At 43.5% G+C, this 18,169-nt stretch overlaps 1 protein-coding gene across 20 annotated transcripts in view; it reads right to left on the reverse strand.

The window, feature by feature from the left end:
- The window catches only part of ZFHX3 (zinc finger homeobox 3), a 402,702-nt gene that overhangs the window by 71,053 nt on the left and 313,480 nt on the right, over window positions 1-18,169 (reverse strand). For 16 of the 20 annotated variants that reach the window (XM_083752187.1, XM_083752186.1, XM_083752172.1 and 13 more), the window contains 2 exons: window positions 15,398-15,472; window positions 3,945-4,176 (listed from right to left, as the gene is read on the reverse strand). In XM_083752187.1, coding sequence (XP_083608313.1) covers window positions 3,945-4,176; window positions 15,398-15,472 — 307 coding nt within the window. The remainder of the gene's footprint in view (window positions 1-3,944; window positions 4,177-15,397; window positions 15,473-18,169) is intronic. The other 4 variants (XM_083752176.1, XM_083752178.1, XM_083752177.1 and 1 more) reach the window with 1 other exon arrangement.

An 18,169-nucleotide genomic window follows, 5' to 3' on the forward strand; every position in this document is an offset into this window, starting at 1 on the left:
TCACAACCCATTAGAGTTATTTGAGTGTAAACAAGCATATAGACAGAGATGATCCAATTAATTTTGGTCATATCTATACCATGCATTTAAAGCACACATGACTTCCCCAAAGAATCCTGGGAACTGTAATCTACCTCTCACAGAGCCCAAATGCACAGCACCCTTAGCAAATTACAGTCCCTAGGATTCTTTGGGGAAAGCCATGTGTGCTTTAAATGTGTAGCGTCAATATGACCACTGTGTACTTAGACTTTAAAAAAAGCTGTTGACTCCTGAGTAAGCTTAGCAGTCAGATTCTCTTATGGACCAGGAATTGGTTAAAGAATAGGAAGCAGAAGTGCCCTGCCCCCAAGGATCAGTATCAGGAACCGTGCTTTTTAACTTGTTCATAAATGGCCTGGAGTTCAGGGAAAGCAGTGAGGCAGTGCATGACAACCAGTATGTGGACTGAACAAACTTGAACAGAAAGGGATTGCTAGGAGTTTCAAAATGAACTCTCCAAACTGGGTGAATGGCATTTAAATAGAAAATAAGATCCAACATAAGGAAGGGTAAAGTGATAGTCAATGGAGCAGAAAAAATATGTAACTTTACATATGCACTGATTAAGCCTCAACTGGCAGTGACTGATGAGGTTCTATGATGTCAACCCTGTGTGTGACAGTTATGAAAGGTAAATTCCATGTTAGGGATAATTACGAATTAGGATAATTAAGCAACAAAACTGATAACATCGTAATACCTTTATACAAATTTATAGTGTGACTGCGCTGTGTGCAGTTCTGGATGCTTCACCTTGAAATGGATTTTGCAGAGCTGGAAAGGGTTTAGAAAAGGGCAACAAAATGACTAAAGGATTGCAGCGCCCCTTCTATAAGGAAAGATTACAATATTTGAACTTTTTTAGGTTTTTTTAAAAAAAAAACAATTAAGGGAGGACATGACAAAGGTGTATAAAACTATACATGGTGTGGAGAAATAAGATAGAGAGGTGTTTCTCCAGAATACTAAAACCTTGGACCATCCAATGAGGCTGGAAGATTCAGGACAGACAAAACAAAGCACATAACACATACTTGAACTATGGAACTCACTCACACAATAGATTGTGATTGTCACCAACTTGGATGACGTTACAAGGGGTTTAGATAAATTCACTGAGAAAGTTGTTAAGGGCTACTAGTCATGATGGCTACTAGTTCTTCCTCCACTGTCAGAGGCAGAAATCCCCTGAATACCAGTGGCTGGGAATCACAAGTGGGGAGAGTGCTGCTGTGCTCATCTCATCTTTGTGAGCTTCCCATAGGGTGGCCACTGTGAGAACAGGATGCTAGACTAGATGGGCCTTTGGTCGGACCCAGCAGGGTTATTCTTGCATTCTTATGATTCAGGCTGTGATTAGAAGTGGTGCTGAAATAAGTATGTTCACAATGAATTGGCTGTTGTTTGCTGTCAAATGAAGGGACTGCTGCCATCCCTCCTAACAGAGCCATGGAGGAATTCAGCGAGACTATTTATGGTTGGCTAGGACAAATGGATGGGCCCTTCTGCATAAGGCAGCATTCTGTCACACATACAAGGAGAAAGGCACTTAACTGAGCCAAAGAAGGCAGGGAGTAGGGAAGCCTACAAAGGCAAAGGCAAATGCAAAGAAGGCCTCAGAAGTCGAGCAAATGGAAGATACATTTGATTCTCCTTAATTTGGGCCAGGATGCGTGTGGCACTATGGTCTAAACCACAGGGCCTAGGGCTTGCTGATCAGAAGGTCGGCGGTTCGAATCCCCGCAATGGGGTGAGCTCCCATTGCTCGGTCCCTGCTCCTGCCAACCTAGCAGTTCGAAAGCACGTCAAGTGCAAGTAGATAAATAGGTACCACTCTGGCAGGAAGGTAAATGGTGTTTCCGTGCGCTGCTCTGGTTCACCAGAAGCGGCTTAGTCATGCTGGCCACATGACCCGGAAGCTGTCTGCAGACAAACACCAGCTCCCTAGGCCAGTAAAGCGAGATGAGCGCTGCAACCCCAGAGTCATCCATGACTGGACCTAACGGTCAGGGGTCCCTTTACTTTTAATTTCAGCCAAGATGCTAGAGAAAACTTCTTGAAAAATTCCTACGATATACCTGATAGCCTTTTACAAATAGGAACAAAAGAATAGCTCTGCTGGATCTGGCCAGTGGCTCATCTAGTCCAACTAGTGACCAACCAGATGCCCTAATGGGAAGCACACATGCAGGATCTGAGCACAAGAGCACTCTCCCCTCCTGCAGCTTCCAACAACTGGTATTCAGAAGCACAAAGCCTCCAACAGTGAAGGTAGAACATAGCCATTATAACTAATAACCATCAATAGTCTTATCCAACATGAATTTGTCTAATCTTCTTTTAAAGCTGTCCAAGTTGGTGGCCATCACTGCCTCTTGTGGCAGCAAATACTAGAGTTTAACTTTGAACTGTGTAAAGAGGTATTTTCTTTTGTCCGTCTTGAATCTTCTAACATTTCGGCTTCATTAGATGGCCCTGAATTCAAGCAGTATGAAAAAGATAGAAAAATATATCTCTCATTACTTTCTCTACTTCATGCATAATTTTATACATTTCTCTACTCATCCTTTTGTTTTAAACTAAAGCGCTCCAAACACTGCAACCCTTCCTCCTGTATGAGGAGCATTCTAGTTGGCCTTCTCTCTTTCTAGTAGACAATATCCTCCTTGAGGTTAGGCAACCAGTACTATCTATACACAGTACTCCAAGTGTGATCTCAACGTAGATTTGTATAACAGCTGGATTATATTAGCAGTTTTATTTTCAATTCCTTTCTGAGCGATGCCTCACATGGCTGCTGCACACTGGATCTGTTTTCTGCCACTCTCTCTCTCTTAGGTTCAAAAGCAAATCTGATTTGAAAACTTTATTTTATTTTAGAAAACAAATGCGGCAACAAACAAATTGGAGGATAGGCCAGTTTGAATTTGGAAGGGGCTTCTTCCACACTTCTATAGCATTAACCTAACCCACCCTCCTCTCATTAATGCCCCTGCACAAAACACACTACAAGGAGGTCAGTCTTCTCTACCATGTTAGATGGGGGGTGGGTATAGGGCCAATAGGGCGTGCACATGTGCATGTGTACCAGAGCAGTTGGGCGCAGAGGGTGAATAGAGTCTGCTGCGCCAGCCCAGCCCTCACCACCAATGTGACCCCACCTCCACCAGAGCCAAGCAGGGCAGCGTTGCATCGCCTTCCCCTGGATCATCCCAGCCTCGAAAAGTGGCTTGGGGCTGGCAGGGCGCCCTTCGATCCCAGCCTCACAAAGTGAATCATTCAGATCAGATTCCAGCTTTGCAACGCAGGACGGAGTGAAGAGCCAAATGAGCAGCGTCCCTCAGAAAAATGCGCCCAAGGCCATCACCCTGACAGCCCTCCACGCTACGCCTCTGCCTCCTTCCCTTGCCACCCGCATTGCCGCACATAATCCTTACTTCCTGGAACCTGCCAGGGTATGGCACAGGAGGGTTGGTGCTAATGTAATCCCAAAGGAAAAGGAGCAGACAGCAGGCAGTAAGCAGTCTCTATAGATCATAAAACAACTCATGAAGGCCAGCTGGATGCTTTCCTTACAACAGGAGAATGAAATGCAAGTAAGATTTCTACAACACTAGTCGCACACATCCACTTCAAGCCAACTTGGCTGATGTTGGTCCCATCAAGCAAGCAGAAAGTCAGTGCAAATCGTTATTCAGCTAGATAAGTGTCTGAGTGCTGGGCCAAAAATCCAGTCACAATCCCAGTGCTGCCTTCCCAACAGCAGTCCTGAAGGGAGGCCAACTTGTTCCTCACCTTCTGAAATTGAGAGAGCAACACCCTGGTGTCACTGAAGCAGACACATCTCACTGTTATGGCAGAAAGAAGAGCTACACTTTGCTCGTGTGAGAAATACCACTCACCAGCATCAGGGGGGGAGCACTTCTGGATGGTGAAGATCTGGCCCAGGTCCTCCTCTTCTTCGGGAAGACCCTTCTGTAGGCGCTGCAGCTTACGCAGACTCTCACTCCGCTGGTGCTTCATGGAGCGCACATGCTGAATGAGATTTAGTTTGGCCTTGGTGGAGTAGTTACATAGGACACAGTGGTAGAAGCAGCTTTCCCCATCAACTCCACTCTCATGATGCTGAAGGTGCTGCAGAAAGGAAATGAGAGCAAAGGTCAGCAATGAGGACCAACTTACACAAACTCCAGGGCAAAACTGAGCGTGTCAAAATCCTGGGGTCCTCAAAAGGCCAAGTGCGGGGCAGGAGAAGGCAGACTTTCCCACACTCTCTTCATTTCAATCACAAGAAAATCTGAATTTCAAAGACCAACTCATCGTTTATCACCTAAAAGACTAAAAATGACTTGCCTTTAAAGGATCCCCCTTTTATTCAGGAGTTTCTCTTGCTAAAAACATAATTAAAACTCATGCTGAAGCAAAGCATGTGTTAATACACACACACACACACACACACACACACACACACACACACACACACCTCTCAAAAAGCTAGGAAGGCATACCAGACTGTTAGCCATGTCAGCCTGTTCAGCAAGTGCAAGAGTCTTTTAGCGTGTTAAGGCTAAAAGATTTATTCTGGCATATGTTTTTGCGGACCAGAGCTCACTTTGCATGCCTGATGAAGAAAGCAATTCATATCAGAATGTAAGAGCCCTGTAGCAGAATCAGGCCCATCTAGTCCAGCACTCTGTTCTCATAGGGCAACTAGAGGCACCACTGGGAAGCCCACAAGCAGTACCCTGAATACAACAGCATTTTCTCTACCTGCAATTCTCAGCAACTGTTAAAAATGCATGTTGGTTTAGGAACTCTCTGCAGCACCAGTGGAAAACTGGGCATTAATCAATCAATCCACCTAACGAGCAACCCTATCACTCTTGCAAAAAGAAGTGCCTCTTGCAAGCAAAACAAGCTAAATTCCAAACTAAATCCCCAATAGGGTGGGAAGGGGGTTGCCACAGAAAGATGCATGTAGATTCCTAGTCTGCCGCCTGTCTGCCCCCTGGAACACCTCCCTGACACTTAAAGTGAATGTGTAACACAGCCTCTGAGAAGAATAGGCAATCAAAAAGTGTGTCTCTCTGGGTGATTGCCCACACCTCTGAAGGTGCATGACACAGGGAGTTATAGGATCAGGACAAAGACCCATCTAGTCCAGAACCTTTTTGTCACACTAGCCAACCGGATGCCCTAATGGGACACCTGAAAAACAAGAGCACTCTCTCCACTTGCAGCCTCACTGGAGTCATCATGACCTTTCCCCCTAAACTAAATGTTCCCAAATGATGTAACTTTCCTCATGGGGGCTTCTTCTAGTCAGACGATCATTTTGGCTGCTCTTTTCTTAACCTTTTTGAGTTCTACAATGTCCTTTTTCAGCTGAGTTGACCAGAACTGTACAAAGTATATTCCTGTATATGTAAAATTGGGGGAGGGTTGTTGGTTTTTTGCCTCAATGTGCACTGCTCTACACTTGCTTACAATGAACCACGTTTGCCATTTAACACACATTTATCCAGTTTGAAGAGCTCCTCACATTCCCTTTTTTTGTTTTTACTACTCTGAAAAAATGGGTGTCAATAGTCTGCCCTTCCAACACTGCAGCAAACACAGAAAGAAACCAAATTGGATCATCTATGGCCAGCTTCACAGCAACCCACTCCTCTTCACCCATGGGCAGTAATCACAGTTTGCACCTCCCTTCACAAGCCTGCTGAATTCAATTCATTACGGAAAAAGGTATGTGAGAATTAAATGCTAGTTGAGCCCCTAGTGCAGACTGCCCCTCAATGGAGTAGAGCTAGACCAAAAAAGAAACTTATAATTCTCAGGGATAATAGGCAGAACCACAAAGAAACATTGAAAGCTGTCTTACATCAAGAGAGATGACTGGTTCACATAGCTCAGCATTGTCTACACTGATGAGCTGTGATTCTCCAGATTTTCAGATAGGGGTCTCTCCCAGTCCTACCTGGGGATGCCAGGGATTAAACCTGGGACCTTCTACATGCATAGCATGTGCTCTACTCAAAAGCTCATCCATACAGAATATGAAAAGGAAAAGCTAAACAAGAAGTCTCACTAGGAAGTAATTTCTTCTAAAGAATATAGGCTTTTACTAGTTACTAAGAAAAGCCAACCAACTTCTGCCAGGGTACATTGATCAATTCCATAATATGGAGGGGCACAACAGCTTTCCCCTCCCCCTTACCAACAACAGGAAGCTTCTAACATCAGGTTCTTCACGCATGGAATGCAAAATATTGATCATGGTTAGTCAAAGCTTCACTTTTAAAGCAGAAACACACTGAAGTATATTTGATAAAAAACCCTCACAAGTGAAGTTTCCCAAAGGATTAGAACCTGCTGCAAAATGAGGGCATTCCTCAGTCCAGTGAGGACAGACTATTTGTTAGTAAAGAGGTCGTCAACACTGTGCCCTCCTGATGCTGTGGACTACAACACCCACCAGCCGCAGGCAGCATGACAAGAGTTGCAATCCACAAGAGCTGGAGGGTATTACTCTGACTACAAATAAGCTGAGCTTAGATCCTGGAAAGACAGAGGCCCCGTGGGTGTGTGATTCCCATGCCTAAGAAATTGGTCAACTTCCTGGCCTGGACAGGGCTGTACTTTCTGAAGGAGCAGGTATCCAGCCCAGGGGTGCTTCTGGATCCAGCTGTGTCAGTGGAGGTGCAAGTAGCCTCAGTGACTAGAAGCACCTTTTACAACCTTTGACTGGTGTGACAGCTACAACTGCTCCTTGACGAGAAGCCTTGACCACAGTAGTTGAGACACTGCTGAATGTAATATTGGGTTACTGCAACACACTCTGTTTGGGGTATCCCTTGTACTTTACGCAGAAACTGCAGTTAGTTTTAGCCGTTCGGTTGCTGACAACAGTGAGACCCTGTCTGTATGCAACCCTATGCTCAGAGATCTGCACTGGTTTTAATTTTATTTAATAAAATTTATATATCTCTTGATTGGTAAGAAAACCTCTAAGCAGTTTACAAAAATATAAAACGAAACATTAAAATATGTTTTAAGCAGGTGGTCTATCTGCTACAGGGGTAAGATAATCAAGGTGTTACTATTAGTATGCCCTTAACAGCTAAAGACCAGGTTACTTGCAGGATCGCCTTACCCTATATAGGCCCACTCAGTTGCTTCAGTCTATGGAACTGGCATTGTTATGAGTTCCACATAATACTGGTAGGGAATTGATCTTTTAGTGTGGTAGCATTCACACTCTCAAACTTCCTGCCTGTTGATATCAGGCAGGACCTTTGCTAGCTTAAAACATTTTTCTTTAGGCAAACCTATCCAGAAACTGCATGTGTTTTATTTCATTTTAGCTTTGCTGATTTTAAACTTTAGAATACTTTTAAACACCTGTTTTATAATTATTTGTATTGAGAATTTTAATGTCTTATTTTATATTTTTGTATGCCACTTAAGGGGGATGTGAGTGGTGTTGTGGTCTAAGCCACGGAGCTTCTTGGGCTTGGAAGGTCGGTGGTTCAAATCTCCGCGATGGGGTGAACTCCTGTTGCTCAGTTCCAGCCCCTGCCAACCTAGCAGTTCGAAAGCACGTCAAAGTGCAAGTAGATAAATAGGTACCGCTCTGGTGGGAAGGTAAATGGCATTTCTGTGTGCTGCTCTGGTTTCGCTAGAAGCGCGTTAGTCATGATGGCCACATGACCTGGAAAAACTGTCTGCAGACAAACGTCAGCTCCCTCAGCCAGTAAAGCGAGATGAGCGCCCCAACCCCAGAGTCATATGCGACTGGACTTAACTGTCAGGGGTCCTTTACCTTTTTTATGCCACTTAAGAGGTTTTCATACACCAAGTGGCATATAAATCCTCACCACACAGAACTTCAGCAATCTGCAACCAGGGTGGTACCCAACAGGCTTATTTGGACTGCTGCTGCCCAGAAAGGACCACCCTGCTGAGAGCCTGAGGGCCCACTCCTGCCTTTCTCCACCTGACCCAGGCTTCAAAAGGACTGATGCTGTTAAATTGCTTTTAAGTTGTTGTTGTTGTTTTTTAAAAAAATAATTGCTTTTTGGTGTTTTAACTGTTTTTAACCCATATCCTATGCCCTTTAAAAATATGTTGGGGGTGGTTATTGAGTTGTTGTGTTTAATTTGATTACCGTATTTTTCGCCCTATGGGGGCACCGGCCCATAGGGCGCACTTTTTTTGGGGGGGGGGGAATAAAGAAAAAAAATTATTCCCCCCCCCGAGCCCCAAAGAGCAAAGAAGCCATGACAGTGAGCGGGATGGATCCCGCTCGCTGTCCTGGCTTCGTTTTTAGCCTCGGGGCTGGGGGTCCGGGAGCGAAGGCGAGGTTGCGCAACCTCGCCATCGCTCCCGGAGCTTGCTCGCGGGGCTGGGGGTGGGGGAAGCCCGAGCTTCCCCTGACCCCAGCCCCCAGAACAGGTCCGGGAGCGATGGCAAGGTTGTGCACCGACCCCTCTCGCTCTCCAGGTTTCAGCGAAAGCCTGCATTCGCCCCATAGGACGCACACACATTTCCCCTTTATTTTTGGAGGGGAAAAAGTGCATCTATAGGGTGAAAAATACATACTTTGTAGTTTTACATTCTGATTTTATCCTGTAAACCGTCCTGAGACCTGTAGGTATAGGGCGCTATATAAATTCAATGTATTATTATTATTATTATTATTATTAATTGGATTTCTTGCCCACCCTTCACCCTATAGTCCCAGGGCAGGTTACAACATTTATAATTGTAATGTTAAAGCCAAATAGAATAGTTCTAAAATGAAAATAGATAAAATAAATATACACCAGACAAGAAAGCAGGTCCCACAGAAATCTTAACTGCCAAAGGTCAGGGGAAAGAGGTGTGTTTTCCAGATAAGAAGATATAGCAAAGGTGATAGACACACCTCTGTGAGGAGGGAGTTTCATGGGTTAGGGGCTACCGTGGAGTATGTCCACCCCAGGCTGCCAGCCTCTGAACTTCTGACGTCAATAAAACTACCAAGAGGGCCTCTTCTGTCTATCTGAGAGATTTGTAGGGAAGGAGGTGGCCTTTCAGATATCTGGGGTTTAGGGCTTTGAGCACCTTAAATCAGGGCCAGAAAACAAACAGCAACTAGTGCAGTTGTCTTAAAATAGGGGTTATATGAGCTCTAAATAGAACCTTGACTAGTAAAGCTGGCTGTTGCATTTTGGAGCAGTTGAAATGTCCAAATAGTTTTCAAGGGAAAAACTATGTAGATCACTTTACAATCATCTAAGTTAGACATCACCAGACCAAGGGTACAGTGGCCAAGTCACCTCTGTCTGGAAGGGGCTGTTGCTGGAAACAGGCACTCCTATCCACTGAGACTACTTGAGCCTCCAGTAACAGTGCTGGATTCAGGGGAACTCCCAAGCTATAGACCTGCTTCATCTCCCCAGCTCCTGTATGCCAGAACTCAGAATACATTTTCTTTATGGGATCCTCTTTACTGGCCCACATCTAGTCCATGACCACCTCCAAGTATCAATCTAGCACCAGAGTTGCCTCTCCCAATTCAAATGAGAGAGAGAGAGAGAGAGACAGACAGAGACAGAGAGAGACAGAGACAGAGACAGAGAGACAGACAGACAGACAGACAGACAGACAGACAGACAGACAGACAGACGTATGCATCATTCACATATTTCAATCCAAAACTCCTGATAACAGATCTCAGCGGCACTTCAAAAAGGGCAAATGGAAGAATGAGTCCTTTGTACCGGTGGGCTTCAAGGTTTCCTAGAGCTGCAGCTGGGGAAGACTCTGGGCTTATCCACACTTCCTCTTGTGCCATTGCTATCCCCCAGGGAAAACAGCTCCTTAGTGCTCTATTGGAGCAGCAATTTGGGTTTTCTACAGATTGATGTTTTCTCTGATTTAGATCTAAAGATTGGGGTTTTCCCTGGGAAAGGAGCAAGGAAAGGGGAAAACTGCTTGGACCCGTGCCTAGAAAGTGTGGGTCAAGCGGAGAAATGCTCAGACCTGTGTTTTCTAGGCATGGGAGATGCAGAAGTGTGGCTGAGCCCTCTGTCCAAACAATCCACAAATGTATGTTCAAGACCCATGGACAGTTCCCCGTGTTCAGTTGCTAAGGGACAGGTTGCTATACAGTTAAGGACAGAAAATGACTGAGAAAGAGAAATTTTAAGAAAGCTCTGCTGGGGAGCCGCATCTTGAAAAGATGTCAGAGAAGAAAGCCCCAAGGGGGCTAATCAAGCAAATGGCTGTGAAAAAAACTTCACGCAACTTAAAGCTCAGGAGGGGAAGGAGAAAGCAGCACTTGCAAGGCTGATCAGGAGTCCAGTAGAACAAAGTAAGACACAGGGGTTGACGTCAAGGAGAAAGCAGGTCTAGGGGATGCTGGGCTGGGTGTGGGCAAGACCAAAACTATTTTGGGCTGCAAGGTCTGGACTCTAGAAGTTGACAGGTGTGTGGGTATAGTCTGCTAGCTGCGGCTCCTCTATTGCGATTGGTGCACTGTGAACTGGTAAATCTACAGAAGGAAGCAATGAAGGCTAAAGGCAATGGATAATGACAGAATTATACATACTGATTTGAACTGAAAAGCCAGTTCCTTGACTATGATTCTGGTTTCCCAGGGCTGGCCCTCCAGAAGATGTTGGACACCAACTCCCATTAACCTCTGTCAGCATGGTCAATGGATGGTCAATGATGACGGAAGCTGGAGGGCCACAGGCTCCCCAACTCTAGCTTATCATGAGGAAGGGAGACAAAGAGGGCAGGTGAGAAGCTTTGGGTTCAACCTATAGCAGTAAAAGCACTCAGTAGGTTCTGTGAAGGTCATATATTGGGCCCAGATGTCTTCATGTTGCCAAAATTTTAGGACAACTGCATAGAGACAAGTGAAGGTAGGCTACACAGTTGTTTCAAGGGGGAGTTGCATCTTCAACTTTGCATGCAGTAGAGTCAGACACGCCCCTGTACATTGCAGGACATCTCCGCTCTTCTGGGCCAAGAAAATTTTCACATGGTGCCCTCAGCTTTTCCCAAATGTGGCTACTGTCAGGCCTCTGTGGTTTCTCCATCATTAAGGTATACATTAAGAGTCAACAAAAAGGTGGCTCAAGGAACTAAGGATAATTCATGCAAAGCAGTTTTAGAGAAAGGGAACAGAAGTCTCCGCAGCAAGTGCCAGAAACTATTGATTAACTGAACACCACAGTTAAGACACATAAAACCAGGACTTAAAAATGAACTCACTTTTATGCTTCTTCTACCCCAACACTGCATGGATCCTAGCTAACATAGTCATACATGGCTTGTTCACATCACTTTTACAGAAGGCTTCTGAGTTTTATTAATAGTTAAACTCCCTTTTATATCTCAGGGCAGATTAGAAATTGCAACTGTCACTGCAGCAAGCAGTAGTCAACCATCTCCCCTGGTCAACTGCTCTGTGAAGCCTGTGCTAAGAGTGGCAGAAGCAAGCAAAGGTGCTGCTGTTGCTGGGACCTCTGAACCCTTCTTCTGCCCCTTCCATAGAACCAAAAGGCAAATCTATTTTAGGGCAGTATTTCAGATTGCTCACCCCTTTGCTTCCCCCCATCCATTCCAGTACAGAAATGGCTGGCCGGCCCAAGGTTTGTTCCTCTACCAACACCTACAGGCAATGGAGTCTCTGTCAGGATCCCCCATAAACAACAGAAACACACGGCCGGCAGGTGGATTTTTGCTCCACCCTTGAAGCCTCATTAAAAGCCAATATTGCTCAGCCTAAAGATGGAGAGCTCAGCATAGATTTTACTGAACGTTAAATCAACCAGCAAGCACAGCCAGCAAACTCTGTGGCACTTTAACTTTAAATAATGCAATAATTATTGAATTTCCTTTTTATAACTGAAGTGCTGGAATGTAAACAATGGGGCTGTAATTGCAGGAAGGGGGGATCAATAGAGGCAATCGTTTTCAGCCATGTTAATTGTAAATACAATTGCTCCAAGATGTCAGCCTTGTTCCTCTCGCTCCCAGAATCACCCTAACGGATGACAGAGTCCAACTTTCCCATTACAGCTGTTCGTTCCTTTAAGAGGTTCTCAATCAGGTCTGATCAATCTGTCAAGATAATGCATGGAGTAAGTAAGACTCTTCCAAACACAAACGCCCAATCAATAGCCCCAACTGGCTTAATGAGGAGGGGCTAAAGCCCAGAGGGAGGCAAGAGCCCGGCTGCAGCACAAGCCAGCTAAACAGATCAGTCCTTAACGAGGCTGCTCTGCATGCAGGTTTCAGAGAGCAACACGGCCTCCTCCCGAGGGGCAGGTGGACACGCAGCAGTAGAGATGGGACCAAGCAAGTCTTCTCCAATTGCACAGCAGGCCACAGAATCCTAATTAATCACTCACTACAGCCATTTCGAAAGACAGAAGACTGTTGGGCTGTGGGGCCCTTAGGCTGCACAGAGGAAAGACCAGAAGCCAGCCAGCAGCAACAAGATCAAGAGGCCAAGAAGCAGAAACCATCCCTTTCAGGTGTGTACATGCCAGCCTCCTTGCAGAATAATGGTATGGAACTAGGAACACGCTAGAAGGGGGCAAAGAATGTATGCAGAAGCTACCTTGAACCTGACCATTTCTTTGGTGAGGGCTTCCACAGCTCTTTGGTCATAATGAGAGAAGGCAGGAAAACAAACGTTGGGATAAATCTCCTCAATTCCTAAGCATAAAAATGTGACTCTCTTCTCAGAAGTTACAAATCCTTACAGCAGCTTGGTTCACCTAAATGATCATGCCATGTCTATGAGCAAGGCTGAACTGGTGGGGAGTACACATTTTATGAAAAAAACATGCCTCTTATAAAGTTCCATCCCTGCCACCATTATCCATTTTTTCTGGAAGCCAGCAAAATGGGCTAAAATATCCAGCAAGAGATGCAGGAAGCATTGCCCTCACTCTGATTTGGCTTCATGAAGCCACCTGATTGGCTAGGTGGTATTACTAGGCAGTCCATTTAGAGTGAAGGCAATGCTTCCTGCCCTTACTCTGATTTTGCTCTGTGACAATACAAATATGGTTGGTTGCATTATGACTTTGTATCATTATTTTGTCTATGCAATCCCAAACTACCTAGCTTGTAAATTGACATAGAACCAAGAAGCTTCTAACAAGCTGCAAACAGCACATCTAAAATATTTTTAGATGTTGTTAATATTTTAATTATATTGCTTTGCTACTTTACCATACCACCTATGGGAGGAAGGATGGGGTAGAAATTTAATAATTAATAAAAATAGTTTTTTAATTGGGGGATGAAGCTTAACCTGACACTTCTTGTTAGTGAAAATTCAGCATACATTGTAGCTCCACAAACTAGTGTAGTAGCTCTGGAAGATGGACACACTCACTTGGAAGTTAACAGAAATAACACCTAGAGCACAAATCTAATCCTGTCTTCAGAGACAGAGTTAACAGTACTTGTTTCTCAGCTGCTGGCATGAAGACGTCTGAGGCTCCCCATATAATTTAATATGTGTATACCATCAACTTTGTGTGCAAAATTCATTATACTGGGAAAATTGGGAAAACTGAGGCAAGACCTATAATGTGCCAGTTCAGGGCAACCTTAGATATCCTAGGTCCCATGTAAGTGCTAAACAATCTGCTGCTCTCCACTACAGATGATTCATCCTTAACAGCATCCCCATCATTAGGAGCCATAGCTTAAGGGTAGAGCACATGCTTTGGTGCCAGTGGTCTCTGGTTCAATCTCTAGAATCTCCAAATGCACCAGGAACTGTCAAGAGCAGACTCATTCATCATTTGACTGTACCCATGAGGTGAGGCTTTTGTGACTGCTGTGTCTAACCTGTGGAACATCCTCCCCAAGCAGTCCTATCTATTTAGCCTCATTGCTTGTATTTTGGTAAGCAGCTAAAACTTGATTTTTCAAGGGAACTTTGCGCTTGAAACAAATCTTCTCTGTGTTTCCCTGCCTCTTTCTGTTATCTATGACTTTTAAAATATTGCTTTAAACGTTATAACTAAGAATCCCCAACAGAAAGGGAGAATATAAATGTTTTAATAAATATGTTAAATTAAAATCACAGAACTTCTGGGGAAGAGATCCTGGTTCTGGACCACTGGGGTGCTAATATTCTCAGTCAAAGGAATGCACACAGCAGATAGTTAACTCTTTATTGTCAAAGATAATGCTTCTACAGCTCTGGATACCTACACACACCAATTTAGCATCTAGGCAGCTACTCCTAAGTCTATATTTGGCTATTCTGGTCTTTATAATGCTTTCCACTAAATTAAGTGGAAGATGGGACAAGAAATCCGTAATTTCATGCATTTTCCCCTGGACTCCCTGCCCCCCATCTTCGTGGTGTAATACTGAGCATCTTTCAGTCCCCTGGCAAGTTCATATTGCAGATGAACAGAAAATGGATGCACAATCAGATGAACACACACACCACGTTGCGCCCCAACTAGTCAACCAAGCATAACTAGATCAGCCCTACGCCATAGCCTTGGCAACAGGATACATTCTCTTCTCCAGATTATGTCCCCCTCAGAAACAATTTTACATCCTAGTCACACAAAGGGGTGCAACAATAGCCGGGGGGGGGGGGAGGCTTGCTTGTGAAAAGCGCACCTATTGTGTATCCGAACTAATACAGCCCTAATGACTTGCCAGTATTTAACCAATACTACTACCAAAACTACAGTTTGTTGGTTAGGTGCCTCCTCTTCCTCCTAAAATGATGGTCCAAATATAGGTGTTTCTCCAGCATCTGTATTGAATATAGATGTAGAGGGTTGATTTAGCTTTTTGGCAGCCTTCCAGCCCTCCTATAGCAATCCTTTCACATGTGCATCATCTAAAAATCCATCTAGTTGTTTTCCTACTTCTGATTTATTTATAACTTTCTTTATATGTATAGCAACTGCTCCTCAAAATTCCTTATTTGCTTGCATTATTGACAATTCATATTTGCATTTACAGAGTTTGTGTTCTTATTTTCCATATTTGGGCAAGACTTATACTTCTTAAAAGGAATATCTCTTGCCTCTTACAGCCACCTTTACTCTTATTTAATGACATTGGGTTTTGGACTGGTTTGTGCTCATTCTAATTTACAATATACAATTTATTGGAGCCTCTACTATAATACGTTTTTTAAAACCTCTATGCTCTCTCTCCTTTTTTGCTTTTTTTCCAGCCATATCTATCTATCTCCTCCTCTGAAAATCAATTTATTATGTTAACACATTTTGGACAGTATGCATGTATGCATGTAGAATCTGTTAGCATTGTAGTCAGCGTTTCCAAACAGTTCAACAACACTTACATCTTGCACCAGATCCAGGGCATCATATAGGATTAAATCAAGAGTCGCCTCTCCTCTTGTCGGTTCCATGGCTAACTGTTAAGACACAATCATTTATCATGTCTAGAAATTTTGACACATTGTCATGGCCTAAATTTACATTTAGCTGGTCACTGTGAGGGTAGATATAGGGCCATTCATTACAATTTCTAGTTTGGATGCCTCCCAGTTTCCTTCTACCTCATTGTTTTGTTCAGAGTGTGGGTGTTATAAGACAGGACAAACCGAGGACTGTATTACTGTAGTCAGAAATACTGTATAAGGATACTTGTACTCTTCTCATGCCACCTCTTTGATAGGCTGCTATGTGGAGTCCAGCTGGGCTCTCCTGCCTTGCTTCTTTCAGAGAGGTTGAATGACCTGCTAGCGTTATTCTCCTCTGGCCTCGGGTGCAAGCTTTCAACAAGCATGTAGCCTAGCTAGAAGAGAGATCCAGACATGGGAAATCCTCTTTCCCCCACACAACACCCATTCCAGCAACAGGACAATTTGAGCTGGAATTTGGGGGGGGGGGGATGTTTCCTGCTTCACATGTTTCTTTGCCCCACATTTAGTAAACAAAAACTACAGCATATCATGTTAATTTTAAATGCTACCGAGCTATCTTTTAAAAAGATTCCAATAGCCAAAAGTAATCAAACTTAAATATTTGACTGGTGGGGGCTGGGGGAATCAATAAGGTACACAGAGTATGGTTTAAATGTTATTGTTATTTTATTAATACTTTAAAGTGTTTTAAAACATAACAAACTCAATAGAAACATGCATCACTGACTTTAGATTTTAAAGGGCAGGTGGACTAAGCTCTGAAAACTGTTAACATATTATTTTTGTTATACCTGTGCATAAATATTTGTGCTTCCTAGTGAAAGTCACCTGGAAAGGGTTAATTAAGATTTTGTTTTAGATTTGATTGGCATTGTATCCATTCCAGCCCCCACTTGATCTGTATTGTGTTCATTCATTTTGTTATCAGTCAATTCAATGAAACATTTTTAAAGCAGATAATTTTCTAGTAGTGAAAAGATTTTCCTTCCAAAAGCTTTTCTGTGCCACATCACTGCTGCACACACCATTGCAATGACCATCAAGATCTGAAAGGACTGTCCAGGGACTGATGAAGGCCAGAGTCATAATGATAAAGAAGTTGTAATCAAAAGACAGTGAGCATGCAGCAGGTTCAGGGACTTCCTCCAATCCGTAGAACAAATCCCCCCCCCCTCTCCAGCCTTAACTATACTTGAACCATAAAGCAGCAGCAACAGTAACTGAGTTGTCCTGTAACCAAGATTTGAAAACCTCATGAAGTAGTAGACTGATCATCATCAGTCAATAATTCAGACCACATTCTGGATAAAAATTCTTTCAATAAATAAACCTAATAATATCTAATGAGTAAACCAGAAGACAACAACAGTATCCATTCCACAAGAGATGGATATGCAGAAGGGGAAGGCTGTAAACAGACCAGCTTGGGTTTCTGTTAAAACTAGGCAGCTTGGATAGATATCAACATCTACCAAAAAAATTAAGTATTAGGAAAAAATTATGCAGAACTTAGAAAGGTTGTGGAATTTCCTTCCTAGGATATTTTTCAAGAAAAGGATTGCAGACTAAAAAACACAACAGGAATATGAGTGAGTATGAGGTGTTATTTTTTTTTAAAAAAATAAAGTATTTCATTATTGAAACAGTATTATGCCTTCACATTTACTCTATTTTTTTATTAAAAAATACAAGTTGCCGATCTTGCATATCCTTGCATTTAGTATACAGTACATCCAAAAGGAAATAATAAATAAATAAATAAATAAATAAATAAATAAATATGACATGATATGACATGACATGACATGACATGACATGACATCACATGGCTTCATCTCTGGGATATCCTGACTCTGCTCTGAGGTTGGCTTCAACACTTGCATACATTAAACCTCAACATAAGATTTTCATCACTTCAGCTCTTGAGGTTTTACACCCTGTCTTCTACTTATCACACAAACACCCTTGTCAGAATCATAAAAACCTCCTGTCTATATACCATCTGGCAATAAGCAAGTTGCATGGATTAATTACTTTTTATCAGAACAACTTTGTGTCTTTAGAAATCTGGAGGTTCAGCCAGGAGATGAAAAGGTAGTGTGAATCAAATCTTGGTAGTGCTCTCTTGCTCTGCCTATTTGTGTCCACTGCTCACTAAAGGAGCACTTTGCCAACTAGATCTAGAAACCAGCTAACACCCCCAATTCCTTGCCCACACAGCTTCTACTGGGAACCCCAAGGCAGAAGCACTCCAGAAATGACCCCAGAGTAGCTTCAATGGGCTAGTCTTGGATAAAGGCAGAACACCAAGAAGCCCATAGAGCCACTCAGTCCCAAAGCACCTGACAAAGGCAGCTTTAGTTGGACACTCAAGTGAGACCAGGGACTTGCTGCATAAGCTCCAATAATGTAAGACACATGAGATACAGCCTATTGAAGGGGTCACTAGTTTATGGACAACTGAGGAGCACAACATCGTCAAGATTCATGCAAGTTGAAACAGGTCCACATAAGTGGGGGGAATTCTGCAACCCTCCCTGGGAAACAAGGGCCACTTGAACTATGGTCACTAACTTTTGTGAGACTTGCTTCTGTTGGAAAGAATCAGTCCCAATTTCTCCCATCCTACACTCAGTCAAAGGCACAACAGATCTTCTTCTGGGTTGTTCATTTCCCAATAAATAC

Source organism: Podarcis gaigeae, assembly GCF_964106915.1.
Source record: "Podarcis gaigeae genome assembly, chromosome: 8".
Taxonomy (NCBI): domain Eukaryota; kingdom Metazoa; phylum Chordata; class Lepidosauria; order Squamata; family Lacertidae; genus Podarcis; species Podarcis gaigeae.